At 56.9% G+C, this 27,317-nt stretch overlaps 1 protein-coding gene across 1 annotated transcript; it reads left to right on the forward strand.

The window, feature by feature from the left end:
• The first annotated feature begins 2,958 nt into the window (after positions 1–2,958).
• SDC1 (syndecan 1) lies at positions 2,959–25,638 on the forward strand. The gene is made up of 5 exons (XM_049652001.1): positions 2,959–3,353; positions 21,817–21,898; positions 22,879–23,357; positions 23,945–24,080; positions 24,239–25,638. The coding sequence occupies exons 1-5, from the start codon at positions 3,288–3,290 to the stop codon at positions 24,406–24,408; spliced, it is 933 nt and encodes a 310-aa protein (XP_049507958.1). The 5' UTR covers positions 2,959–3,287; the 3' UTR covers positions 24,409–25,638.
• The last annotated feature ends 1,679 nt before the right edge of the window (positions 25,639–27,317 follow it).

Raw genomic sequence — 27,317 nt, forward strand, 5'->3', positions numbered from 1 at the left:
TAAGTCCATTTTATTTTATTAAAAAAAATTTTTTTTAAAAAGAGAAAGAGAGTGCGTGTGTGCATGCTACGTGCACACAAACAGGGGAGGGGCAGAGAGAGAAGGAGAGACAGAATCCCAAGCAGCCTCCATGCCATCAGTGCAGAGCCCGATGTGGGGCTTGAACTCATGAGCCGTGAGATCATGACCTGATCCAAGATCAAGAGTCAGACGCTTAACCGACTGTGCCACCCAGGCGCCCCAAGTGCATTTTAAGCTTTGACAGATGCCAACTTGCTCAGAGGATTCCTGTGCCAGTTCAGGTGTCTCACGCAGTGAAGGGCAGCCGGTGCCCGAGGTACCACACGCACCACACAGGGCCGGCCTCTTCTTGCCTGCTCTCCACAGGCTGCCCCGCCTCCAAGTGGCAACAGGTGCCCATGGGAAGAATGAGAGAAATGGGGTGGGGGAGATGCTGGCCCTGCCTTCCCAGAACTTTCTTTCTCTTAGTGGGAAAAGGAAGCAACATTCAAGGCAGTTATGATTCACCAGGGATGATACTGAACATACTTAATAAGCCATGTTAGGAACACAAGTCAGGATGGAGACCCTGCCTTAGTCCCTCCACAGGGGAGGCTAGAAGCCCCCTGCTCAGCCAGACATTAACCCTTAAGACGTTAGGTGTATGAAGGCTTGGTGGGGCTCCCAAGGAAGGGGCTGATGAGTACAGCAGGGATGGACGGCCATACCTGTGCATATGTACCGATGTTGCTGTCACATTCCAAAGGGCTGTATCTCTGAGGCAGCTTCTCAAGGAAGAGGCTTTCCTAAAGAATTTGGGCTGGGGGAGAAGCAAGAAGGGGTCAGCTAGGTCAAAGGCAAGCCCTGACCTTCTAGTTCCCTTCTTTCTGTACATGTTTCTTTGGGATCCCTCTGTTGGGTCCTTCCTCTTCCTAGTCTGCCCAAAGAAATACACATTGATCTGGGGCAAATGCACCGTTGGAAAGAAACACTAAACTGGTGATTTTTGAAAAGACTCCATCAAACCCCTCAGACCCCAACTTTCTCGATTTTGTGCAGTAGACAAAAGCAGGATCCTGAACTGACCTATTTTCCCTCCACATTGGGTTGAGAGGGCCAGAGAACTAACCTCAGACCCGTGGAGCCAGCCCCTGGGAGACACATGGATTTTCTACTAAAAGGGCCTTTTAACCCAGCAGGACTCTCTGAGCTCCTGGAGAGACCCTGCCTGGTGCCATGCTGTTGGACGATCCGTGATGCCAGGCACTCAGAGACCCTGCAGTAGGCCCCAAGAACCCTGATAAGGATCTCTTATCCCCCAAAGACAAAGCTGAGGAAACAGAGACCTCAAAACAGGAGTTGCCCAAGGTCAAACAGGGATTCAGGGAAGGGGCAAAAACAGGGCTATGTTGCTGTTCAGGGGCCTCACCTTTTAGTGCTCTGACGGGGGAGTGTGGCTGAGATGGGGACACAGGAGGCTGCATAGTGCCTGGAAAACCTGCTGGGTGGGTGGAGAACCCAGGGCCCACAGTGGATGGTCCTGCCTGTATAGCCCAGGACCCAGGAACGTTTAAACCATTTATTTTTTTTTTAATATTTTTTAACGTTTTATTTATTTTTGAGACAGAGACAGAGCATGAACGGGGGAGGGGCAGAGAGAGAGGGAGACACAGAATCGGAAGCAGGCTCCAACTCACGGACGCGGGGCTCGAACTCACGGACCGCGAGATCGTGACCTGAGCTGAAGTCGGACGCTTAACCGACTGAGCCACCCAGGCGCCCCACGTTTAAACCATTTAAAGAGAAACACTGGAAACTGCTGAGAGGCCAAGACACCTCAGGAGAACTTTTTGGTTCCCAATTCAGGCCAATTGAGGCCTGCCCTGCCCACTGCCTGCAGAAGGTGGGTGAGGAGGATGCCATCTTTGGTCTCCAGGTCCAGGTACAAAGGTCATTTGGCGCCATCTCTCCTGCCTACCAGACTGCAGGCAGGGCCTGGCAGCTTCTTCCCCTTTTCCCTCAAGGCCATTTGTGCGACACCCAGAGGCCTTCCACAGCCTTCTTGCACAGAGGTGGCTGACTGGTGTTGGAAACCCTGAGGCCTAGGACGTCTTAGGGACTCACGAAGGAGCAGGAACTCAAGCGGCCCTCATCAGATCTGCTGGCCAGAGGGTGTCTGCCCTGGGAAGAAAGCCGTTTATTTTTCCTTTTAGCTAAGAGGACGAAGGGAGAGGGCAGTCTTCCATCGAAAGACACAGAAAACAAACTTTCTTTCTTTCTTTCTTTCTCTTCTCTTTCTTTCTTTCTTTCTTTCTTTTCTTTCTCTTCTTTCTTTCTTTCTTTCCTTTTCTCTTTCTTTCTCTCTCTTTATTTTTACAGCCCGTCCTGAGCATGTACCTCTGTTCAAAGTAAGGCCCCAAGTTTCCACCACTTTCTAGCGTGATGGCAGAACGCGAGGGCCTGTGGGAACCTGTACTTGGGGAAGTGAGGACGCAGGGACCCCTTTGGCAGTCGAAGGAGAGGCAGGGGAGGGCTCCATCGGTTTAAGGCCCCATCACCCCGGGGCCCCGCACAGCCCGTAAAGCTGTCCCGCCGCCGCCGGGATCTCGGAGTCGAACACACCTGGAGGACGCTGGGTGCCCACGCCCAGAGGGCGCTGTAAGATTGGCGCCCACGGTCGAAGACCGACGCCCGCTCCTCCCGCCCCTCTCACGGTCAGCGCCCCCAATATACTGAGCCAGGGCGGAAGGGGGTGCCCCGATCCCGCCACCCGGGAGCAGCGGAGCTGAAACGCCACTCAAAACAGCCTGTGGGAACCACAGCTCCGGAGGAAGGCGAGGTCCCCCCGGCGGTGCGGGAGGGGGCGGGGATGGGGGCGGGGCCGGGACGCCGGGGGTGGGGCGTTCCAAGGGGGCCGGGCTGGGTGGCTCAGAGGGCGGGGTCCTAGGGGGTGGGGACTGGGGCTGGCCCCGAGACTAGGCGAGCTGGGGGTGGGGGGCTAGTTTTTGCAACGGCTAAGGGCCTGCGGGTTTATTATAAGGCGGAGCTCGGCGGGAGAGGTGAGGGCTGGAGCCGAGCCGGGCGGAGAGGAATCCAGAGGTAGAGAGCGGACTGCAGCCGGCGGATTCCGCAGCCCTCGCCAGGGACAGCCGCGCGCGGGGCATTGCCCGAAGGGTGCCGCGCGCAACGACCCGGCGGAGCCGGCGCGGAGCCCCGCGCAGTCCGTACCGCGCGGCGTCGCCGCGATCCCCGCAGCCCGCAGCGCTCCCGCCGCCGGTCCGGGCAGCATGAGGCGCGCTGCGCTCTGGCTCTGGCTCTGCGCGCTGGCGCTGCGCCTGCAGCCAGCTCTCCCGGTGAGTGCGGCCCGGGGCCGGGCGGGGAGCGGCGGGAAGCCGGTGTTTGCAGACTCGCCGATGCCTCCAGCGGCACGTGGAGGGGGAGGGGAAGCGGGGACTTGCCTTCCCGCGCTAGCCCGGCGGGCCCGGGGACCGTGCCCGCGAAACCGGGGTCCCGCTCCAATTGCCTCCGCCGTCGATGGGCGCCGCGCGGGTTCCGCCGCTACGGGAGGGGGGCTCGGGCGCCCCGCGGAGAGGAGCCTGTGCGGGGGCCCCGCGCTCAATTATGTGAATCGGATCCCCGTGCGCTGGTGCCCACTAGCCTGCGGCGGCTCCCGGGGTCGCGAGTTCCCATCCAGTTACCCCTGGCACCGCAGCAGCCGGGGTCCCCGCCGGCGACCCGGGAAGATGCGGTGACCGCGGCCACCCGCAGACCCGCCGAGCCCGGGCTCCCGGCCCCTTCGGCTCAGGCAAGTTTGGGAGCAGCGGGGCCGGCGCGTTGGCAGAGGAGCCCGGGCCAGGGCTGCGCGGGGGTCGTGGTGGCCGCGGAGGTGGGATCCTCGGCTTCCCATCGGCTGCCCTAAGGGAGCTGGGCAGAGCTGGCAGCGGGAGGTTCCGCGAAGTTGGTCCCGGAACACCGGAGCCCCGCAGGAACCCAACTTTGGGGCTGCTGAAGTTGTGTTGCCCGCTGAGGGGTGCGGGCGGTGCTGGGCACGGCCAGGGAGGGCTGCGGCTTCCCCGCGAGTGGACCCCGGAATGGCTCTTCCCCTCCCCCGGCCTGGCTTTGTGCTGTAGCCGCGCGGAGGGAAGGCGGGTCCCTTGGCCCGCCCAGTGGAGCTGGGGGGAAAGAGGGACAAATGTGGAGCCCTTGGCTGGGGGAGGAGGCCTTTGGGTAGGACTCCAGCATCCACCTTTGGCGAGGGGTGGGTCCCCTCTGAAGAGGGACCTGGCCGACAAAGAGCATCCCAAGGGCCCCCAGAAAGTGATCTCCCGCCCCCGCCGCCGTCCGCTAGCCCGCCTTCCCCAATGGGGGCGCTTTGTTCTCGGCCCCTGTAACCCTTTCCTGGGAACCGCCCCGCAGCGCCGGCCCCGCCGTGGGCCGGGACCTGGGCCGCCGCCAGGTGTCAGCGCTGGCCGCCGGGTGTCCACGTCCACTCCCAGCCCCCACACCCGGTGCTGGAGTCCCGGGGCCCTCCCCGCGGGCTGGGGCGGCCATCCCCTGGGATGGAGAGGGGAGGTGTGGACGGAGCGGGGGGCTCTTCCCCTTCCGGAAGTGGCGGTCTCTCGCTACCACATCTGGACTGCTCTACTTCCCCAGCTCTTGGTGAGGGAGGCACGTGGGCAGGGAAGGATCGCAGGAAGGGGGAGGGGTGCCGGGTCCTCCACGGGTAATGTGGCATCTGCACAACTCTCAGCAGTGCCGACCCTCTGTAAGCGGGTCCCTCTACAATAATAGAAGCTACCAGCTGTTGAGAGCTTTGGGGTATTTTACAGGGTCTGGCTCAGGTGAGGTGTTTCCCAGGCTTATCTGTGAAGTGCCCCCCCTCCCCCCCCCCCCACTTTTCCAGGCGACTGTTGTGTTTGGAACTATATTTTGAAGTACAAGGACAGGGTCCCTGATACTTCTTGCATTGCTGATGAGTTGGATGGAGGTGGGGGGCGAAGGGTGCCAAATCTGGGGGAGCCATGGGGACAGATAGGATTTCTGAGCTGAGTCTCCAGTGCACTCCTGGCTTTCAGATCCAAGAAGTTGGTATCTGGCTTCTTCTCTCTTTAGAGTTGCAGCTTGGTAGGACTCAGATTGTGCCTTGACTCATAGTTCATACTCTGGAGAGGAGAGTGGAGATGTGTGGCTTAATTCGGTGGTCCACCTAGCGTTACCTGGATACTCCACTCTCTACAGGTCCAAGACTGGGCCTCAGCAGAGACTGCCGAGGTGGGGTTCCCCCACCTATTTCCAGCTAAAATCAGGAGTGCGGGGTTTGGTTCTTTTGCCTGCCTTGGTTGAGGCTGGCATTCTTATAAGCTGGGATCCCAGAGTGCCTGTTATATGGGGGAGGCAGATGGGTTGTGAGATTCTCTGTGGACTGTGTTTCCCAGAGTCTCCTGTGTACTGGGTAAGGGCAGATGCTGCATTAAGAGGCATTATTTCTTGCCTAGAAACTTTGACACATTACAGAGGGCTGGGAGGCAGTTGAGTCTCAAAGGGGAGAGGAGGGAAGGAGGACGGCTTATTAGAGTGTGGTGGTAGGAGGACTTCCTGGAAGAGGTGGCTGAGCAGAGCCTGAAAGCACTAAGCTTTGGGGTCAGGCGTTGGCTTGGAGCTTAGGTTTTCTTTTTTCCTTTTATAAAGTTTAGTTTGTTTTCTCTTTCCCAGACCTGCCTTTTCCCTCTTACAGTGGGTGTCCATGTTGGGTTAAAAGTGGGGGCATAAGGTGGCATAAAGTCCCCGCCCCCTCCCCCCTTACTAAAAGAAACTAGGCAATGGGGTTTGCACAGGTTGCAGAGATCTGGTCCTCTCCCAGGGTTCACTTTGGTCCCAGTGGGAAGCAGGTCAGAACCCCCCTGGGGACCAGCGAGGTAGGGTGTGATCGTCGGCACCTGATTTTGAATGGGCAAGAGAAGGCTATTAGGGCAGAAGTTTGCTTAAAACCACTCCCAAGAGACAAGAACAGGTTTGTCTGAAAAGGTTTCTGTGTGTGTGTGTGTGTGTGTGTGTGTGTGTGTGTGTGTTTCCTGTGGTCTTTTGTTTCTTCCATGCCAGAAAAATTGCTTGTTCTGGAATAGTTATTTGCTGTTTTCCTCTCCTTCCCTTTTCTCTTTCTTGAAAGGCATAAAATCCCTTTTTGCCCTAATTATGGGGGCCAGTAGAGACATTTTCCTAAGGCCTGGTAGGGTGGGTGGGGGTTGGGGGAGGCGCTAAGTGCCTCCTCTCCTCCTGGGCTCAGAGCCTTCTAGAGGTGATGTCACTCCTGGCTTCAGGAGGGTGGGAGGGTGGAGCTGCTTTAAGTCTCTACCTGTGGCTCATGGTGGGTTCCAATAAAACCTCATTAACCAAGATTGGTGGGGAGAGAGATGAGAAAGGAGGGAGGCCTGGAAAGAATTAGTGAAAAGCTTGAATTTTGTAGTATTTTATAGAGGAATGTTTCCTATTGCAGTTTCGGATTCTGAAATCCCTTGGGAATGAGGTATCCTTGGCATCCAGGTTTTTTTTTAGTGAGCTAAGAATCCATATTGACCTCAACTTTGGGCAGGACTCTCTACAATATTTATTTTCCTTCCTTTATTAACAAAAGAATACTGGGGCGCCTGGGTGGCCAGGCAGTTAAGTGTCCGGCTTCTACTCATGAGTTCAAGCCCCACATTGGCTCTCTGCTGTCAGCACTTTTTCTCTCTCTCTCTTTCAAAAAAAAAAAAAAAAAAGAGAGAGAGAGAGAGAGAGAGAATACTAAGCATAATTTAATCTCAAGATGCCAGGGTCTTCTTCATGGTTGTCACTGTGTTAGGTTAGGCATTTCTGTCCTGGGTTTCTTGAGCTCTGAAGAGCATTTTGCCCCTTGCTGGGTGCCCCCAGGGTTGGTACCTTTTGAATTCTGGTTTGCTCTATTTCTCCCCTCATCCCTGACAGCAGCCAAAAGTGACAACTGTGGGCCTAAGTGTAGCAGGCAGCTTTTCTATTCAATTCTAATTTGCACTGTTCTCCAGCAGTACTAAGAAACTAATCAGATATGTCAGAATGATTCCTAAGACATGAGTTTTCAGTGCTGAGTGAGAGTTTCACTTGTGAGTAATGTTCATGATCTGTGGTATGTGGAGTGGTGCCTCCATGGACCCAGCTGGGACCTCAGCAGTATCCCTGATAGTACCTGGAATAACGAAGGCTGTCAAAGGGCATGCTTACAGGCTCTCTCGGTGAACAGGTGTGGATGATCTCTGGGAGGAGGCACCTGTGACCCTGTGTTCCGAGTTTCTCTTCCTGGCTTGAGTTGTAAGTGACTCGCGGGTCACAGGTAGCCTGGACCTGGTGAGGCTAACTTATAAGTCTCCATTGGAAGGGCCCTTACTCTTAGCTTGGGTCCTGTCTCCATCGTGTCACCATGTTTTATCTGGGTTGAAGTGCATCTTTCTTAGTGCACGCGTACTGTTTGGCAGGCCAGAGACGGCTCTGGATTAAGTAGAGCTCCAGGACCAAGTCTCAACCCTGCCACTAATTTACCATGTAACCTTGGGTGAGTCACTTCACTTCCAAGTCTTGATGTCCTCTGTAAAGTGGACATCATACCTGTTCTCCCTGTCCTTTGTCATTTGCATATTCATTTCATAATGAGTGCTTGAAAGTGTTTGGAAATGAAAGCGCCAGAGGAAAAGTTAGCTATCGATATAATTAGAGGCGCCTGTAATTGGGTGCTGATTATTGAGTGTTCAGTGCTTTTCTTACCTTCTTATCTCATGTTTAAGCCAAACCTTTACGATGTACGTCATTGCCCTCATCTTGTGGATGAAGCCTATAGAAGTAAGCCCCTCTAAGGGGCCGATGTGCGAGAAAGGATCTGTCCATATGCGTGGGCGTATGTGTATGGCATTAATGAACTGATGGACTGTCAAGTCTCCCCAGTGAAGCCCAGCATAGGAGGCTCGCTGAAACTTGTGAGGCCCTATGGGTATTTGCTGTTCCATCCTGGAGAGCCATGGGTGTGCATACTTTGGATGGAGAGGGCATTGGGCTGGGCTGAGCTGGCCTGAACGGTGCCTTTAGGTGAACCCTGAGCATTGGCAACATCCTTGGCTTGGGTTTGGTTCACCCAGTGGTTTAGGGACGGGCAAGAGTTGCTCCCTGGAGCCTAGGTCAGGAGACAGTGAGCCCATGGGGGTAAGGTGGGGTGTGCTCCCAGGTCTGATACCCGTGCAGGGACCATATATATGTTCTTGGCTTGTGCAAAGAGGCCTGATGGGGCATCCCATGTTTGCATGGTGCCTGCGTGCTTGTCCCCAGGGCAACAGCCAGTCTGCTGTTCATCTTAGGCACTGGGGAAACACTTTCAGAATTAGTAGATACTTTTTAAAGCTGGGGAGGTGGGCACCATGGTATCAGCCAGATGCCCAGATACCCAGTACTCCTGGTTCCTGTGCTGGGTTTCCCACCTGGTCTCCTCCAACACTAGGTCCCACTGCAGAAGCAGCCCCGTAAAGAATCAGTCATTAAATGATTTCTAGTCCTGGAACCTTGGTAGTTTTACAGAATGCACTGTTTCCTGATTTCTTCCTTCTTTTCAACAACCAATTTTGGAGTCTTGGGTTGAAAGCCCATCCCCCCTTGAGGGCCTGCCTAAGTGTGTCTAGGGAAAGGGAATGGGATTAAGGGAGTCTGTGGAAAGAGGGCTTTTGGCGCCAGGATCCTGTGCCCTGGAACAGATTCAGCACGGCGTCATTTCCCTGTCAGCTGTCCCAGGGCTTTCCACGCGAGGATGCATTCTGGAACCTCCCTCGGAGCGGGCTGTGGGTGCCCTGATGATGCCGAGGGAGGGCAGGCATGGATGCATCTCTCAACACAGGGAGGCACATTTGAGGCCATTGAGGCAAGACCCTGCACCTGGGGTCGCTTCAACTCGGCACCTTCGAATCCAGGAGACCTGGGAAGTCTCCCGCATGGCCCCCGGGATGGCCGGCTCTATCTGCGTGATGGAGATGCTTCTGCCTGACCTCAGGAAGCTTACATTGGGTGGGCAGTAGGCACTAGAAGTCCCCAAAAGAATAACCTTTCTAGGCCCTAGACGGGGCGCTTAATTAGCTCCCCTGTTCTCAGTGCTGTGGGGCCCAGAATGAGCCGGTGGCGGGCAGGTGAGGGGTGGCCTGAGGGGAGGTGGGCTAAGCTCCCTCCTGCTGCCTGTCAACACTGTGCAGGTCTGGCAGGCCAGGACGTCTGGAAGGCCGTGAGTGTGTGGAGGCAAACTCATGGTGGGGGGTGCAGTGGGCAGTTTTGGGGCTCGGGACCATTGGGTGCGGAAAGGGGAAGGCTACTGGCTGGACCTGCTCCTGGACTCAGTTGTCTGCCCCGGGATGTTTCCTGTTGACTCATGAACTTGAAGGCTTTCAGATGCATCCCCTTCTGCCTCTGGAGCTTATTGAGGGTCTCTGTCCTCCTGGCATTCATTTACGGTTCCAAGTGCTGCCTGATTCTATGGAGAGGCTGCTCCAGTGCTGGGAACGCTCTTGTGACCCACCTAGGGCTGCGGCCCCACAAGAGGCTGTGTGCCGGCTGGTGGGCCTGCAGGCCGGGTTGCAGCTACAGCTGAGCTTGGCCTGGGTGGTCTCGACTCTGTTTCCTCATTGGGCTTTCCTGCTGGGTAGGCTGCAGCCTGAGTGTCTTGGGAAACCTGGTCACCACCTGTCTGCAACTTCCTCTTCAGAAGCTGGGAAGCAGTCTTCCTCTCTTCTTTTCTGGTGGATTCTCCCCTTTTTAGCTTTAACCCTGATGCTCCTCCATCCCTGGTGTTAGGAGTCTATGGAGGTTATTCCTACAGAGAAGGATGGCTAGGACACTTGTCCTTCCTGGTCCCAGGTTGGCCCCTGACTGGGTTGGGCAGGTCTTTGTCCCTCTGTGCATCAGTTCCCCCATCTGTCCCCTCTGGGGCCTACTTCCTCTTCTTCAGCTCTGAGACCTTGTCCTGGGGAGGATGAAGGTGGTAATGGGGGACTTGGCCGGGGCTTAGGGTCCTCCACCATTATTCTTCTGGGGACTCGAGGAGACACTCACTGCCTGAGGAGTCATCTGTGGGGGTGGGGGTCAGGGCAGGCTGCTTGGAGGAGGTGGCCTTAGAGTTCAGTGTGGGAACCAGAGGTGGACAGAGGACGCTGGGCAAGGTCAGGCCTGGTGATGCTCTCTGCACACACCCAGGCATCCTGGCCCTCTGCCCAGGTCCGCTCATCAGCAGGAGCGGAAGCCGTGTTGGGCAGGTTGGGGCAGTGGGGCAGGCAGGCATATTTATCACTTCACTTGTTGGCTGAGTCATGGTGCCAGGCCCACAGATCCACCCAAGCAGCCTTGACCATGAGCCCACTGTGTGCTAGACAGGGTAGGGGAACCCAGCAGGACTAACTAAGGCTCTGATGCCTGCCTTCCAGCCTTGGCCCTCCTCTTTTCTGCTGAGTGACTTTGTGCAAGGGCCTGTCTTGGCCTCAGTGAACCCACCTATGAAATGGGAGGAGGAAGCAGAGAAGCGTAGGTAACAATCATGCACTTGGTGTGTTTGTGGTATCCTGTGGTTGTGTCACAGGACTGGTGGGAATCAGGGCCGGGCCTGTCTCTGTTCCTGGAAGCATTCTGCTTCAACCCTTGGGGGTCATGAGCCCTCTTTGGCTTGACCAGATTTAAAGCTCAGAGCCTGGTGCCTGCCGTGTGCATTGCCTTGTGCAGGTGGGGAGCGGTCCACACCTGGTCCAGGAGCACATGCAAGAGAAGGTGGCCATTACTGGGACCAGACAGGAGGGTTGGTCCATGCAGGTAGGCCAGAGGGGCAGTGACAGTAACGGTCGTTCACTGAGAAAGGGTTCATTCGAGTCCCACAGTACAGCAGTTTCTAATCAGGAGCTCAGGCCATAAGGCAGGTCATGTTCTGGCCAGGGTAAGTGTTAGGGGAGGTAGTCCCCAGATGGGGGCAGTGGGAGTGGCAGAGGCTGCCAGTTTTGCTCTGGGACCATTCTTGGGCCGCACTGATCTCCCCGGGTGTTAAGAGAACTGTCCCACCACAGTGATGTTGAATTCCTAGTCTTTCCCACTCAGGTTGCCTTTCTGTGGCCACACCGGCCCTCTGCCCCCTACAGCAGACCGAGGAGATGGAGTGGTGGGGCCTGGGTGCATAAGGAGGGAACTTCTGGAGGGCCAGGTGCACTCATCGACTCCAGACCTAGCACATGCTGGGCACTGGGAGGCCTTGGGGGACTTGAGGACTGCTGCTTCCATGCCACCTGCGCCACGGTGGCCGCTGATGCCCAGGGCCTTGCCTGCCCATTTGGGGACTTGATTGTGCCAGTCCTATGGCAGGGGTGCAGAGGCAGCACTGGCTCTTCTCTCTGCAGCTTGTCAGCATCCCTGGTGCCCAGGAAACTATCTGGGGCCTTGGAGTCCCATCTCTGGGGAGTGTCCCCGACGGGTATGTGATCAGGTTTGGGCTCGCAGGGCCCCAGGCTGCGGGTGTTTCAGGAGCCTCTGAGACTGTTGTAGAGGCTGACGTCAGTCCCCCTTCTCCCAGAGAGACATGCTGGGGTGTGGCACCACCATCTATGGTGACCGCATCTCCTCCAGGGCGCGGTGCAGGCATGGTCTGGGCAGCAAGACCTCCGGGCTGGCCAGGGCCAACGGGTTGTGGGCCAGACTAGGAGAATGGGCACACCTGCACTTGGGCGGAAGGAGCTGCCCCAGGCTCTGCCCCTGCCTCTCCGCCCACCCCCCACAGGGTCTCCAGAAGTAAAGGGTGGGTGGGGCTGGGGGAGGGGCATCCTTGCAAAGTTTCCCTGGGGTCTCCTGGTTGTTGTAGTAAGGTCCTGGGACAGCCCTGAGTCTGTGTCCTGCGCCCTTGGAACTGTGGGAGGAGCAGAGAGGCTGTGGCCTCACCCATCTCCCCTCTACCTGTTTGGGAACAGGGTCATTCTTCAAGACCACTCTCTAGGGGCTGGGGGGCAGCAGGGGGGATGTCTTGGTCCACCTTTCCTCCCACTGTGAGGGCAGCAGCCTGAGCTGATTGCTTGGGTCTGCCTGCCTTTGGGGTAGTTACTGGGGCCCAGTCTGAGGTCCTGAAGCTGTGGGGCTGGGCAGGCCAGCTGGGATCCAGAACCGGCTGGCTGGTCAGCCTAGGTAAGTGTCACGGGGACTGGAGAGGTGTCATGTGGAGGCTGGGAGGAGCACAGGACATGGAGATTGGGCAGTCCAAGTCATTACCAGACTCCATCATATCCTCCCTGAGTACCTTGGGCATGTTTCTTCACTTGCCCCTAAGCCTCAGTTTCCTCGGAGGGCTTTTGAAAAGACCCCAGGAACTAATGTACGTGGCATGATTGAGAGTCCCTTCCTTACCTGGACTCAGAGGAGCAAGTCTGAGGGAGCTTTGGGCCTGACTCTGTTTAGAGAGTCCCCTGGGGAGCATCCCCCCCACCCCACCCCCGTGGCTGTGACTGGAGGAAGGGGTACAGTCTGACCTGGCCTGGGTGTATAGTTACTTCATGTGAATGGCTGGCTGGTCTTACCCCAGTGTGCTGATGTAATAGGGCCTGAAAACATGGCTTTTGCCCCTTCTCAGAAATGTGAGCCTTCGCTGGCAGGCCAGACTTTGCTCGCCTCTGCCTGAGCCTCTGCCAGGGGCTGGCTCCTGACCCCGGGGAGGTGTGAGCTGGGCTGGCGGGCGGTGGGGGGGAGGCCAGACACCAGGGCACCTGGGCCGGGGCTCAGGCCAGCCGAGCGGGGCCCTGGGACTGTAGGGGACAGCAGCTTGTCCCCAGAACGGCCGACTGAAGGCTGTCCCGGCGAGGGAGCTGGGTGAGGCCAGGCTGCAGGATGTGGGGGGAAGGCCTCACTTCTGTGGTCCTTCTTCCTTCTGCACTTGCCCCTGTGCCACCTCCCATGGAGACGATGGCTCTTTTCTTCCTGAGGGTAAGAGAGCCACGTGGCCCCCACTGAAGGGTTGTTAACCGCATGCCTGCTGGATTGCCTGGCCTCAGACCCTCTCCCTAGCACTTCACTGGCTGTATGCCCTGGGACAAACTGTCCCCTTTGCCTCAGTGTCGTTATCTGGAGGATGGATACGGCACTGGAATCTAAGGTTATTGTGAAGATTAATTAATTCGGCTAAAGTGCTTAGATTAGTGCCTGGCACATAGCACACAATACATATTAGCTGTTTTTTCCCTAAGGCCTAATTCAGGTATTTCTGTTTTTCCAGTAACCCCAGCCCAGGTTATATCCTTAGGTGCCTACTCCCACCCCATGACTGTCCCGGAGCCCTGGGCAAGGTGTTGTGGCTACTCCACCTGCTGGGTGACTCCGGGCTCCCGAGAGCCCCCCGAGCTGCATGCACAGACACACCATCTGCTGTGTGCACATGCCGCTGGTGCCCGGGAGCTCCGCGTGGGGCGTTTGAGGCTCTGTGGGCCTTTCAGCCATCAAGAGGCCCCTGGCGAATGTTAGGCTGACAGTGAAGGGGCCTAGTCTACTTTGCTGCCTTTGAGGTGGGATCCCACTGGGAACCTGGGGAGCGAGCCCAGCCGATTCAGACCTGGTCTTCACAGAAAATTTTGCCTTCTCTTGCAAAGGCCAAAACTCCATTCCGCCGTGGTACCCCCATGGGACTCCTTCAAGGATACTCTGCCCTTCCCGTGTCATTGTCTGGGCTTCTACCTCAGTGCCTCATCAGTCTGACTTGAACTTTATCCCAGAGGCAAGTTCCCAGGCTGGCCCATTATTCTTCTGTATGTGGGAGGAGAAGCCATGTATGTCTGTGGCTCAAAGTGGGAACAAAGGGAATTTAGTCTGTCTTTCTTAGGTATGGGGTTGGCTGGCGACCACATTCTGACACAAGTTAAAAAATGTGCCCTTGGCATCTCCCGGCCTCTCTTGCAGTCCTTTCCCATCCTCCAGGGCTCCTACCCACCCCCGGTGCCCCCGTTCTGGAATTAGCTGCTCCCCTGTATAGAGCTGATTTATACTCTAGGGTGAGCGTCTAGCACCCGATAGTTTTACCAGAGGCATTTTAAAGGGGACACTGTGCAACTGCAGGGACACTGATTGGATAAATTTGGGTGAGGAAGTGCCCCCATCCCTGTCTGTGTGCACAGCTGGAGCCCCGGCTGGCTGCAGGTGTGTCCAAAGCTACTAGTTTCTGGCCCTGTGAAACTTGAGGAGACTTTATTTAGACAGAGCTGGGGGAGGGTATCTCTAGAAGCCCACACGCCAGAGGTGTCAGGCCCCCAAGCCCGGTGGCATCTGGAGGTTAATCAGCTAGAGAGCAGTTCAAGGGGCCCCTGTGAGGGCGGCTGGGGCATCCAACACTGAGCTTCTGGTCTTTGCCGCCTCATTAGGACAGCCAAGGCTCGGGAGGTACAAGGCTCTGGAGGCCTCAGCCACTCCCTCTGTCCTCGTGGGGTGCCATTTGCCATCCCAGAGTCCCCTTTCTTTGGAACACCTCTAACATCCTTCCTAGGCCATAACCCCCCTTGGGAAGCTGAGGGCAGTGACACCGAGTCACTGTGATCAAGTACCCTTCTCCCTATTTGTCATGGTGGGTCCTCCCCCTGCTGAGCACTGTGTTTGTGGGCCACAACCCCTCAGGTGGGCAGTCCCCTTGATTTCCCAACCATAGACTTGGAACCAGGAGCCCCCTTACTATCACCTATTGTACTGATGGGGAACTGGACAGAGATTCTTATCCAATGTCATCCAGTAAGTTGGGAACAGAGAGCCCAGGCTATAACCAGGTTTTCCTGGTATTGGGTTTGGTCACTTTCCCCTGGCCACCCCTTGTCTGACTCCCAGGGCAACCCTGGCCACAAAGGCTGGCAGGACCGGGCTGGGCAACCTTGCTCCATGCCTGGTACAAGGCTCTTGGAGGTGGGGAAAAGCAGAGGAACGGGTCTTCCGGCTCTGCGGCCCCACACCCAGCCCTCAGCTGGGCCCGGCTAAGTCGAGTCCCAGCACGCGAGCCGTGAGGCGGTGCCAGCTCTGTGGAGGGGTGAGTATGGGGGTGCTGGTGGCAGTTCTGACCTGGCTTGGGCACTGGGGCTGGCACTGGCTGCCAGGACCCTCACCACCTCAACACAAGTCTGGCCTCTCCAGGTACTCCAAATGGGCAGAATGGGGCAGGGCAAAGGGCTCTGCAAACTTGACCTCCGGTTTCCCATCTGTAAAGCCCAGTATGGATGCTGCCCTGTACCCCAGCCCTGCCCAGGAATCCCCCAGCTGGTGAGGTCTGTGTCTGAGTGGCAGGATGGGGACAGCTCCAGTGGGTTGTGTGTGTGTATGGGGTGAAGGGCACATCCCTGGGAGGTCCCCTGAAAGGTGCTCCCCACAGTGGAAGTGCCGATGGGGGCTGGGGGCCTACATGCCCTCATGGGTGCTCAGGGTGAAGGCAGAATAAGCCCCCGTCTCCCACCTGCCATTCCCTGGGCCCCTGCCGCCCTGGGCCATGCCCATCACACCCTCTGCAAGTCTAGGCTTGACTTGGTTTTGGTAGAGAGACACGGAGCTGATAAATCACTGTGCCTGTCAGGCCGGAAATGCTGATCCTGTCTGAAGCACTGGTGGGGCCCCTTCCTCCTGGGAGTGCCTAAAGCAGGGTGGATTTCAGGGTCTTGAGGCCAAAACTGGGGGAGATCTGTGCCTCTCAGTGGCCTAAGCATGTCTCCCTGGCAGCTCCCAAGTCAGGAGAGAAGCCTTCAGAGAGAAAGTGATTTATCTGCTACTATCCTGATATCCTGGGCAGGAGGGGAGCTCGGTGTCTTCCTGGGCCCGGGCCCACGGTCCTGCCCCTTCCACCCAGCCTGACATGGCCACCCCTATACCACTCTGGCCCTGCTGACAAGGAGTTGGGGCCTCTGCTCCCAGGTCCCAGCCTAGCCTGTCAGAGCACTAAGGGAGTTTAGGGTTCTCCCGCCAAGCCCCTTCTGTTGTCTAGAGAGAGGCCGAGAGCTGCCCGGGTCAGCAGTACTGGGCAAGGGAGCAGTAGAGCTAGACCTGCCCTGGGGCAGCCACCCTGGTCAGGCTCTTTCCCCCTACCACCCCTGGCTCTGCTCCTCCCCTTGAGAACCCTTGGTCCAAGATGCTTTGGGTTTGACCTGCCTGGGCTCTCGGGACTGTGCTTAGGCCATGTTAGCCAGGGCTATAGGAGGGGGTACAAATGATCCCCCAGATGAGGAAAGCAGAGTTATGTTTATAACTGCCATAGGGCACCAGGGTGTTGGGTGAGCTGAAGGAGTGGGGTGGTGTGTTCTACAACATTCTCTAGCCCCTGTGACCCCTACCCCTGCCTCCCATTCAGGCAGGTTCCCCTGGAAAACTGCACAGTGGCTCTGCAGCCCCTGCTCCCCTCCCTGGTGGGCCCACCCTGGGAGATCCTGCTTGCTCCTGCCAGGCCAGTGCCTCGGGCCTGGGATACCAAGGAGGTCCTGCAACTCTGGGCAGGCAGGACAGAGGCTCAGCTTTGTCTCCTGTTTCTCGTACCCCTAGGAACCAAAGGGGTCATGCCTCTAGAAGTTCAGGGTTTCCTTAGCTCCATGTTGAGGCTCTTTTACAGACGAGGCAGGTACTGGGATGTACTGTTTGTGGGGAGTGAATGCATCAGAAGTACAGAGAAATGTTCCAGAGCCTTCTTGGATCAGTTTGCCCCTAGCGCTTGTTTACAGGGCTCTGTTGCTATTTGGTGCCTCTTCTTTGAACACTGCACCTGAGTGAGAGTCTTGGGACCTTTGTAGGGATTTGCCTTCCCCAGCACCCAGGCCCTGGGCAACTCTGGGTCAGACATTTTCCTGTCCAGACTACTGTTCTCCAAGTGTAGTCTGCATACCACCTACAGGATCCGGGACCTTGTTCAACATCAGAGTCCTGGGCCTTTGCCCCAGATCCACTGTATCGGCCTCAGGGATGGAGCTCAGAAGACTTCTGATAGTCTCCTGCTGATTCCTAGGGACCCTGAAGAAAAGAGCCCATGGTCTGGACAAAGGTGATGCTTTGGATTTCACCTTCGGTCAGTTTGGCATCCTGATGCACAGGCAGGGGGGTAAAGGCTAGGGTCCTGCAGCTGAGACCTCGGACCCCAAGAGTTATGAACTCTAGGTATATGGGGGGTGGGGGAGGGCTCTGCCCATTTACCTTAGATCCACAGTTCTGACCAAGAAACTGAAAGGGTAAAAATTACTTTAAAAAATGTGACTCTCTTAATCCTCCTTACACGATACTATACTTTGACTTATTTTTTATTTTATTTTTGTTTTGTTATTTATTTTTGAGACAGAGAGACAGAGTGCAAGTGAGGGAGGGGCAGAGAGAGAGGAAGACACAGAATTCAAAGCAGGCTCCAGGCTGTCCACAGAGAGCCCGACACGGGGCTCGAACCCACAAACCGTGAGATCATGACCTGAGCCCAAGTCAGACGCTTAGCCGACTGAGCCACCCAGGCGCCCCTCGATACTGTACTTTTAGCAGTGTGTTGGTTGAGAGAGCAATGCGATCCTGTGAACTCAGTAACGCTTTCTAAAGGATTTGTGCTTTAGCCATCACTTAAGTCAGGCAGCAGGTGACACATGTCAGTGATTCAGGGTGTGGGTTGGAAACCACAGGTGTGGGTTGGAAACCACAGGACCCATGGGCTGCAGTCGACGGGGTGGCGGGAGTCCAGGGAGCAGGCGGACAGACAACGTCTTCCATCAATCCAGAGTTAGAAGTGGCTGGGTCCACCGTCCTCACTTGAACCTCACTGAGATGTCCACTTGGCATCCTGACTTGTGACACTGCTATGGAGTTCTTGTCCCCAAGGTGTCTTCGAGGGATGCTGCCTGGGTCCCTTGGGTCCTTCGGCTGGCCAGGGCAAGCAGGCTACTCAGATGCAGGCTGCCAAGGAGAGTGGCCCTCTTTATGGCCAGTGCAGGGTGAGGCTTGAGGCTGTCTTCTTGACAGCTTCTTGAAGCTCTTCTCCCAGCCCTCTGTCCTTGGGAATGGCGGGTGGCAGCCTGATGCAGATTCCCAGCCCCTGGCAGCTCTGACCCGATGCTTGTCCATGCCCTCCCCTGTCAACCTGTGAAGTCTGGGCTGGCATTGAGGTCCCCTCGGCTGCTGGGGTAGTGGTCAGGAATTTTTACTCCGTGATGCGCTCATCTCGTGGCTCCTGGAGCTTGTGGCTGTGTTGGAAAGACAGGCATCTTAAAATAGATGGGCCAGAGGGAGAGGGACGTAGGTGAGCAGAGCACGTGGCACACTGCTCCGTGGCCTTGGGCAAGTCCATCACCTTGTCTGTTTCAGTTCCTTATCTGGGGGAGATGCTAATCTCAAGCCTGTCTGCCTCAAATAGAAGGGTAAAGGTGGAAAGGGGTGGAAAGTGTTCTCAGTGTCAGAGAATGCCTCAGTTTTTCATACCTTCTTTCCTGATCTGCTGGAGCCCTGACCCCAGGTCAAAGCCCCTCAGGGTTTTGATTTGTTATATGAAAAGTGGATTTTCCTAGGATTTGCAGAGGTTAAAGGGCCCCATTAAAGGTATGAGCTGGGTGCCTGGGTGGCTGAAGTGTCTGACTCTGGGTTTCGGCTCAGGTCATGATCTCACGGTTTGTGAGTTCAAGCCCAGCATCAGGCTCCACACGGATACTGCAGAGCCTGCTTGGGATTCTCTCTCCTTCTCTCTCTGCCCCTCCCCTGTGCAAGCATGTTCGCTCTCTCTCAAAACAAATAAATAAACTTTAAAAAAAAAAAAAGAAAGAAAGAAAAAAGGTATGAGATGGTTGGCCTTCACCTTCTCAGGCAGCTTGAAGCAGGTTCCAAGGCGGGCCCACCTGTCCCCGAGCAGCTCCGAGCTGTGGCCACATGGTCTGGGAAGGACCCAGGTCAGGCAGTGCTGAGGAGAGCCCCGAATGAGGCCTTGGGGGCAGCTGGCCACAGGCTCTTAGCACAGTGGCCTAAGTGAAACTGGAAGTCTCACCCAGAATGCTGGAGTCAGCTGGCACCTAGTGATCCAAGTTCAAACTCAGCAGTTTCTGCTGATTTCCTCCCCAGGGAGCTGAGGCCAGCACAGGTTCAAGCTGGAGGGGATTGGGAGGTCACTGCAGCCCTTCCCCTGATGGAGACCCAGCCCTCAGAGGGAGGGGCTGCCCCCGAGGCCAAGGAGCTGGTTTCAGTAGAGAAAGCGTTTGCTTAAGAGCTTGTTGTGTAAACAAGATCGCGGAGGGATAAGCTGAGTAGAGTTGAGGGAACAAATTGTTTTTAGGGACCGGGCAGATCCAAAGTCTTATCAAGTGGTGAAAGAGGCCCAGCTCTTGGGAAACTGCTAACCTGTTGAGGCTTCTCCCTGTAGGTGAGAGGCCGGGCCTCCCTGGCTTTTGCCTCCAAGGGTGACATGGTCCCAGTGCATGGAGTCCTCTGTAGGCCTGCATCCCCTCATCTGTGAAACAGGAGACTCTGGTTTCTGCTGGCAGATATGGCTCTCATGACAGTGTGCAGCTGAGGCTGGTCTGGCCGGGCCCTGACTCCGTGCCATGTCGAGCAGCATCTCTAAGGGATGGAATCAGTGCATTGGGAAAGGTCGCTGCTGGTCTCCTAGGGCCTCCTCAGGAAAGCTGAGGGAAGGCAGAGGCAGTGGGCAAGAGGGAAGTGGGGTCTCAGTAAGTATGGGTGGGTGGGGGTCCCCTGAATGCTTGGGCCTCCCCTTGCCCCGCCAGGCTGTTGGAAGCAGTCCGCTGTGGGCCTGGGATGGGAGCATGTGGGGGTGAGGGGACCCACTCTGCCTGCCTGGTGGGCAGTATTCTTTGCTACGGAAGGTTTAGGGGAGGCTTCGAAGCTCGGTGGAGACAGGACAGGTGTAGGAAGCACCACCTGGGGACAGTGTAGACAGGATGTGGCCTGCGGTGCAGGCAGAGGGCAGGGACCGTGCCAGTTCATTTAGATGGGCCGTGACAGCTCAGACAGGCCCTTCTTGGGCCAAAACCTTTTTCTTCGGGGGGTGAGGAAGAGGTAGGGTTTGGGTTTTGTACTTTCAGAGGAAGCTCAGTGGTATTTCTAGCCTGGTGGTTTCTACACATGTCTGAAGCTTCCCTCCTGACCTGAGCTCCTGGAAGCGGAGGCTCCACCTGGGCCAGCTCTGCCCCAGGCAGCCTCGGGAGGCCAAAGGTCCTGTCCGGCTCTCCTTGCTCTGCTTCCTTCAAGGGTGAAACTCCGTGGCCTGTGGCCAGGATGTGGCGATGCCTCTCCCGCTGCGGAGGCCCACTCCCCGGAGCCCAGCCTTGGGCGGAACCTGCCTCTGACAAGTCTGCACAGAGCCTCCTGTGAGCTGGCTCCCTCCCGCCCCTCTTCCACCCATCTCTGCCTCTCTGCCGCCTCCATCCCTAGGCAGGCGCCAGAATCCTCTTTCCCGCGCTGAGCCGCGCTGGCTCCCCGGGTTAGAGCAGTGGCCCTTGTTGGTGGGGAGTTTACTGCACGCCAGGCTCCCTTAGGTTCTTTATGTGTATAACCTCCTTGAATTTTTGCAGCCATCCTGAATCGTAGATATTACTACTGTCTCCATTTTACAGATGGAGAGACTGAGGCCCTAAGAGGTTTCGTGATGTCCTCAGGGCCACGCTGGGTACTCTGAACTGTGCTGCTTTGCCTCTTTGTTCTTTCTTTGTTCTGGCCCCTGACACTGGGGCCCTCGAGATGGGTGTATCACAAACTCATTTGGGCCAAGGTCGTGTTGCTGAACGGACACTCATCGCTACCCTTCCTGCCACCTGGCTTGTTGGGTCTTCTCTTCTCCAACCGCTGTTCTGGAACTAGTATTTGGGAGCTCTCCGTACCCCCACACCACCCTCCTCCAGCTTCGCGCGCAGGCCTGCTCGGCCGTGTGTGGTGCGCCCTGCCTCCTCCCAGCCCCGCTCTCTGGGTCTGCTGGTGCAGCTCCTGTCTCAGGAATTGGGGAGGTGTTTGCACTCTGGCACCTGCAGCCTCTCAGCCGGACCAGGCAGACAGCATTCCTGGGACAGCTGTTTGTACACGGGGTCCATTCCAGGCTCGTGGCTCATTTGTCGCCACCTCCTGAGTGCAGGGCCTCCTTTAGATCAGTCTCATCTGTCGCCAGCCTAATGGGCACCCTGTCCTTCCTTCCCCAAGTGGGTCTGCGTCCTGTCCTTCCTGTGGATGAGAAAACAGACCAGGTGTGGGAAGAAGCATGTGTCCTGCGTGGCCAGCCCTGCCTCAGCACAGACGACTTACCCGTGCCCGTCCCTGCCCTCACCCCCCCGTGAGGCCCTCAGTGTCCATACCCTGGTGCTCAGCATGCTTTGGAATGTCTCTCTGGAGTCAGGGTGTTGGGGGATTGTTCCTGAGGCTCTTAAACCTGTCTTGGCCCCTGAGGCTCCCTGGCCAATGGCCCCAAGACCTGGTTTTCAGTGTAGGGTGAGCTGACGGGGTCCCATTGTGGCCACAGCCTGTGTTCCGAGTAATGGCATCTTCTGTCTGCTTTTCTGAGAGGTCTGGGGCTCCCTTACCAGACTGAGCCTCTTGGGACAAGAGCCCTGCCCCCCTCAGGTGTTTCTGCACCCCTAGTACCTAGCACAGGGCTGTGTCATCATAGCGTTCAGGGGTGTGGCGGGGACCAGAGGGTGGCCCTGAGCTGTGGGTTCCAGAGCCACACACAAGGGTTTCCTTCCTGTTCTATATGTGTGTGGTGGGGGAGCTCACTCAGCTGTCTAGGACAGGGACCCCAGAGTAGTAGGGCCTTGGCCAGGCCTCCACTCATACCCTTTTCTGATCCTTTTCCAGCAAATAGTGGCCACAAATGTGCCCCCTGAAGATCAGGATGGCTCTGGGGATGACTCTGACAACTTCTCTGGCTCAGGTGCAGGTGAGCTGACATGGGGGCCCCATCCCAAGATGGCAGCGGGCCATGAGCTGGGGGTGGCGGTCAGGCAGCCCCCCGGCAGGGTCTGAAGGGTGATTTTAGGGAAGAGAATGGGGTCCACGCTGCAAGGAAAAGGCATGTATGGGTTGCGGGAGTGAATGCTGGGGTTCCAGGAAGCCCTGGGGACTGCCTGCTGCAGACAGACTTGGGCTCATCTTCTCTCTACTCCCTGGGCAACCTTTGGAAAGGTGGACTTCTCCGAGCCTCTATTTCCTCATCTGTAAAATGGGAATATGTCTTGACTTCATACGATTGTTGGGAGCTGTAAGGTAACATAAAGCCTGGTGGCATGTAGATCTTCCATAAATGTCCCTTATCTCCCCCTATTTCCCCTTTCCCTGGGGGAGTGAAGTCCTTGAGCTAGAGGTGGCCATGGAGGCCTCCCAGAGGAGGTGTTCTTGACCGGGATTTTGGAAGAGGGCTGAGGCCATCCGTGGGGAAAGTGGCCGAGGTAGGGGCCTGGGAGCTGGAAGGTAGGATGCAGGCCTCTGTTCTTGGGTGGAGGGGGGAGGCTGAGCCTTTCTGGGGAGAGGGCAGGTGGAACAGGGAGGGGGCCAGAGAGGAGTGTGCACCGGGGACAAGGCATTCAGGCCCTGAGAGTGCCCCCACCCAGGGAACGAGCTTCATTAGCCACAGGAAAAGTTCCTTCCCAGACGGCCTTGATGTCTCATGGTTCCAGGGACCAGGCTGTCCGCAGGCACGTGCAGCAGAAAAGAGCAGCTGTCCTTGTCCATTTTCCAAAGCTGAGTTTAGCCTCAGCTCGTTCTGCCCTGGGGAAACCACTTCTCACAACAGGGTTCGCTAGGCTGGCCTGGGAGTCAGAGCCGTGGGCCCTTGTCCAGGCCTTCCTCACTGCATGAGCCTGGCTGGGCCCGAGGTCTGGGCGTCCCCCACTCCAACAAGCTCTGCCTCTGGGCCTGCAGGTGCTCTGCAAGATCTCACCTTGTCACAGCAGCCCTCATCCACCTGGAAGGGCACGGAGTTCCTGACGGCCGTGCCCACAGCCCCAGAGCCCAGCGGCACAGATAACACCGCCACCTCCACGTCCATCCTGCCGGCTGGAGAGAGGCCTGAGGACAGAGAGGCAGTGCTCCCGGCAGAGGTGGAGCCTGGCTTCACGGCCAGGGAGAAGGAGACCACCCACCCACCCGGCGAGACCACGCCACCGCCGACCACTCACCAGGCATCAACAGCAAGAGCCACCACGGCCCAGGGGCCTGTCACCTCCCATCCCCACAGGGACATGCAGCCTGACCACCATGAGACCTCAGCTCCTGCAGGACCCAGCCAGCTCGACTCTCACGCGCCCAGCGTGGAGGACCGTGGTCCTTCTGCCACTGAGAAGGCTGCTGAGGATGGGGTCTCCACTCAGCTCCCAGCAGGAGAGGGCTCTGGGGAGCAGGTGAGTGCTCACTGGTGTCCTCTGTGTTTCCTGGGACGTTAGTACCGCTGGCTTGGTCATCTGGCACACTCAACACCCTGTGCCCCTTAAGCGTGTCCTGTTCCCCGCCGGGAAGACAGGCTCACGCGGTCCCACCTTCCCCCTGCCTCCAGGGCCGAGCCCAGAGCAGGAGAGACTAAATATGAGACCTGAGCAAAGGAGTCCTTCAAGATCCCCTAAAACAGGGCTTCCCAAACTTAAGCAGGGCCCCTGCTGCGGGGCAGGGGAGAAGCTCTACCAGGTCTTTCTTTAGATCTTAGAGTCATGGTCATTTTACACTTTACATTACAATGAGCCTATTTATTTTCATATAAATACAAGTGCTTTGTCTCACTTGCTGTGATATCTGCCACAGTCCAGCCAGGGTCTGGTGTGATGTGGTGAGAGGTGTCCCGCTTTGGGGTCCCCGAGGGCTGGGTTGGGTGTGTCTGAGCTGGTGGCAGCGGTGACCAGGGACTCCTGAGCTGCTTCTGGGTTTACAAATAAAACTGGATGCTGCTGCTGGTGGTGGCCCTCCGCAGCCTGCAACTGTCCCTGCCTTCCCGTAGGACTTCACCTTTGACATATCTGGGGAGAACACAGCCGTGGCCGCTGTGGAGCCCGACCAGCGGAATCAGCCCCCAGTGGACCGTGGGGCCACGGGGGCCTCCCAGGGCCTCCTGGACCGGAAGGAAGTGCTGGGAGGTGAGTTCCTTTCAGGTGGGTGGTAGGGGGGTGCATACCGCTGCTTGGGGGTCGGGGCGCTGGAGTGGGGCTGAGCGCGGCCACCTCGGGGGCTGCCCGGTGTGAGGGAACTACTGTCTAACTGAGCTGAGCCGGCCTCCCTGCCCACCCCCCAACAGGGGTCATCGCTGGAGGCCTCGTGGGGCTCATCTTCGCCGTGTGCCTGGTGGGTTTCATGCTGTACCGGATGAAGAAGAAGGACGAGGGCAGCTACTCCTTGGAGGAGCCGAAACAAGCCAATGGCGGGGCCTACCAGAAGCCCAGCAAACAGGAGGAGTTCTACGCCTGACAGGGACAGGGCTCTTCCTGCCCCTGCCACTCGCTAGGCCCCCACTTGCCTCTTCCACGAAGAACTGCAGGCCCTGCCACCATGCCACCTCCCCGGCTCCCTGCCCACGGACTTCCGGGGCACGCTGGGGGCTCTCCTCTGCTTCTCTGACTTCTGCCTGGAGACTTGGGCGCAAGGGCTTTCTCGCACGTGACTTTTCTGCCACCGCCAGCACCTGGCATCTCATCATTCTGACTCAGTTTCTCCAACCTGGAGCAGCCCCTCCCCGGACCCGATTCTGGAGACAAAGGGGACCCTGCTGCTTTGGACCTGGATGGCCCGCTTGGCCGAGGGCTGGCCCATCTGTCGCACTTGCTGGTGGAGACCAGTGGTCTGGGGGCACATTTCCACCCTTGAGTGGCAGGGAGAGGAGTTCGGAGCTCCATCAGAGCGACGTTTTGCGGGGAGGTCTCATTTAGATACCAACTTGTTTTTGCACATGTTTCCTCTAGTTTCTTTGTTCATAGCCCAGTAGACTTGGTTACTCCCGAGGTAAGTTAAGTAAGTTGATTTGGTTACCCCCATCTTGCTTCCCTAATCTACGGCGAGGAGACAGCATCAGGGTTAAGAAGACTGTTTTTGTTGTTGTTGTTTTTTTTTTTAACTAGGAGAACCAAATCTGGAAGCCAACGTGTAGGCCTAGTCTGTGTGTTGTCTCTGAGTTTGTCACTCACGTGTGCAACAGGGTATGGAATGTCTGTCGGGTGGCCCCATTGGGGGGCTGGCTGATCCTGGCAGCCGTGGGCAGTCACGTCTGGAGCGGTCACGCTTGTGTCCACGGACTCGGGGTCGCTGCCGTGGCCCAGGCTGCCGCGATGTTGAGCTGTGTGAGGACGGAATCCCGGCACCTCAAGCTGGGGACCGAGAAGAGAGGACTGTGGGGTGAGCGAGGTGGTAGTGGCCCCAGAGAATCTCCTGAAGACCGAGCCCTTCCTTTGGTGCTGTCTCTGGGGCACATTTTCTTCCAGAAGGTGATGAGAGGGGCCTGGGCACACCTGGCATGGAGCTGCTCCACGTACGACCAGGTTCACCTCTGATTAGCTCCTGTGGCCCTGCCCCCTGGGCTGGAATCAGGAATATTCCAAAGAGAGATAGTCTTTTGCTTTTGGCAAAACTCTACTTAATCCAATGGGTTTTTCCCTGTACAGTAGATTTTCCAAATGTAATAAACTTTAATATAAAGTAGTCATGTGAACTCTACTTGCCTTTGCCTCTTCTCTCTGTGCTGGCTGTGTGGACCAGCCTTTTCTCTAAACACAAATGATATTGGGAGACTTGGCTAAAAACTCTATGCCTTTATCTTTCTCGTGGGGAGGGATGCTGCGGCCAGAGTCCCTCTGATTTGTTTCCTTTTTGTTTTTCGTCTTTGCTGAAATTCTGCTGGAGGTCGGTAGGTTCAGCCAAGGTTACATAAGGCCTGATATGAATTTCTGTGTTGCCAACCTCGACGCACTGTCTCCTGAATGGCTTACGAAGCTTTGATGGCTTTGGCACAGCTTTACCTGAGGCCATTGGCCCCGCAGAAGCCTGGGGCCAAGGCCTGCTCTCGGACACCTTGGACAGACCTCCTCTCACACCTTTGCTAGGACCAGAGCCTCCAGCCCAGTCCTCCTGGGAACTCCCACGCTCGCCTGTTTGACAACGTCCCGCTGCTCTGTTGGACGCTCCAAGAGGGGGGCCATCTATGACTCTGAGATGCTCCGCCAAGCAAAGGGAACCCGTGCTCTGTGTTCCATACTGAGACTTTCTGCCCGGAGTGTGTGATTGGACAAGACTCGGGGGATGGGGAAGGGGTCTGTGACTGCTCATCTCTGCTCCTCCCTGGGATGGGCTGAGCCTGTGGCTGGGCCCATTCATGGAACTGTAATAAACAGCACTTGTCATTTTGGGCTGTGGCGGTGGTTGAGTCTCTTCTTGGCCTGGCGATGTCCTTCCCTGTCACTTTCTTGGAGAGAGACTGGTTCTGGGCTGTGATGTGCCTCGGTGGGGAACAGTAGGATCAGTGCCAGTCCCTCTGCAGTGAGGGAGTGCTGTGTCCCCCCTCTGTCTGGCCTTGGTTGTCCTACTTCCTCCCAGGGGTCTCTGTCTCCTGCCCAGATCGTCTTTCTTGCTCTCCTAGATCCTTCCCTACCTTGTGGACACGAGAGCTTCCTATTGACTGAAAGTTTGCTAGCTACTCTGTGCACTCATTGTCATGCAACACCTGAACGCTCCCCAGCAAAGTGCCAAAAGCCTAAAAATGTCTACATGGAAAAACTACAGTGAAAATTTTGGAAGTCGAAAAAGCACAATGCACGGCAGGAGCCCAGTGTCCTGAGGGCACCTGGCTGCCCTCCCCTTAGAGTCCCATCCAGGCTGCCACCCAGCCCCTCAGCTGCCCCTCTGTGGCCGGTCTCCCTGCCTGGGGCTCCTGGCATCGGAACCCCTGGCTTCAGGTGCTATCCTGAACCCCAGGTGTGTCCTGGGAATGTAGGGCAAGAGGGACCATTCCTTCCAGGGCCCTGCACCTGTGGGTGGAGTGGGGACAGCAGGCTCTGGGCGGCATTGCAGAGTGAATTATACTTTCCCCGACATACTGTGCTCAGTGTTCGGAGGCTGAGACAAAGACCTTAGCTCATCCGTTTGTTCTACGTTGAAAACACTGAATGCCTATTTTCTGCCAGCCCCTATTTACAGTTGTAAATAGGCAACTTGAATATTAACACTTCTACTGAGCTCACTATGGGCCAGGGGCTGCTCCACACCACACCTGGGTTATTTCATCCACCACCGACAGCTAACCCATCTCTGAGACCTCACTACCGTGTGCCCCCTTCACAGACACAAACTGGCACACAGAGGAAGCAACACGTCAGTGAGCAGCGGAGCTG

This window comes from Panthera uncia, assembly GCF_023721935.1.
Source record: "Panthera uncia isolate 11264 chromosome A3 unlocalized genomic scaffold, Puncia_PCG_1.0 HiC_scaffold_12, whole genome shotgun sequence".
NCBI classification, from domain to species: Eukaryota; Metazoa; Chordata; class Mammalia; order Carnivora; family Felidae; genus Panthera; species Panthera uncia.

Bases quoted from the DNA above. Each gene is read 5' to 3' on its own strand.
- SDC1 (XM_049652001.1), top strand. From the start codon at position 3,288: ATGAGGCGCGCTGCGCTCTGGCTCTGGCTCTGCGCGCTGGCGCTGCGC. The intron at 21,899-22,878 runs GTGAGCTGACAT...CTGGGCCTGCAG, and splicing joins CTTCTCTGGCTCAGGTGCAG to GTGCTCTGCAAGATCTCACC. The intron at 23,358-23,944 runs GTGAGTGCTCAC...GCCTTCCCGTAG, and splicing joins GAGAGGGCTCTGGGGAGCAG to GACTTCACCTTTGACATATC.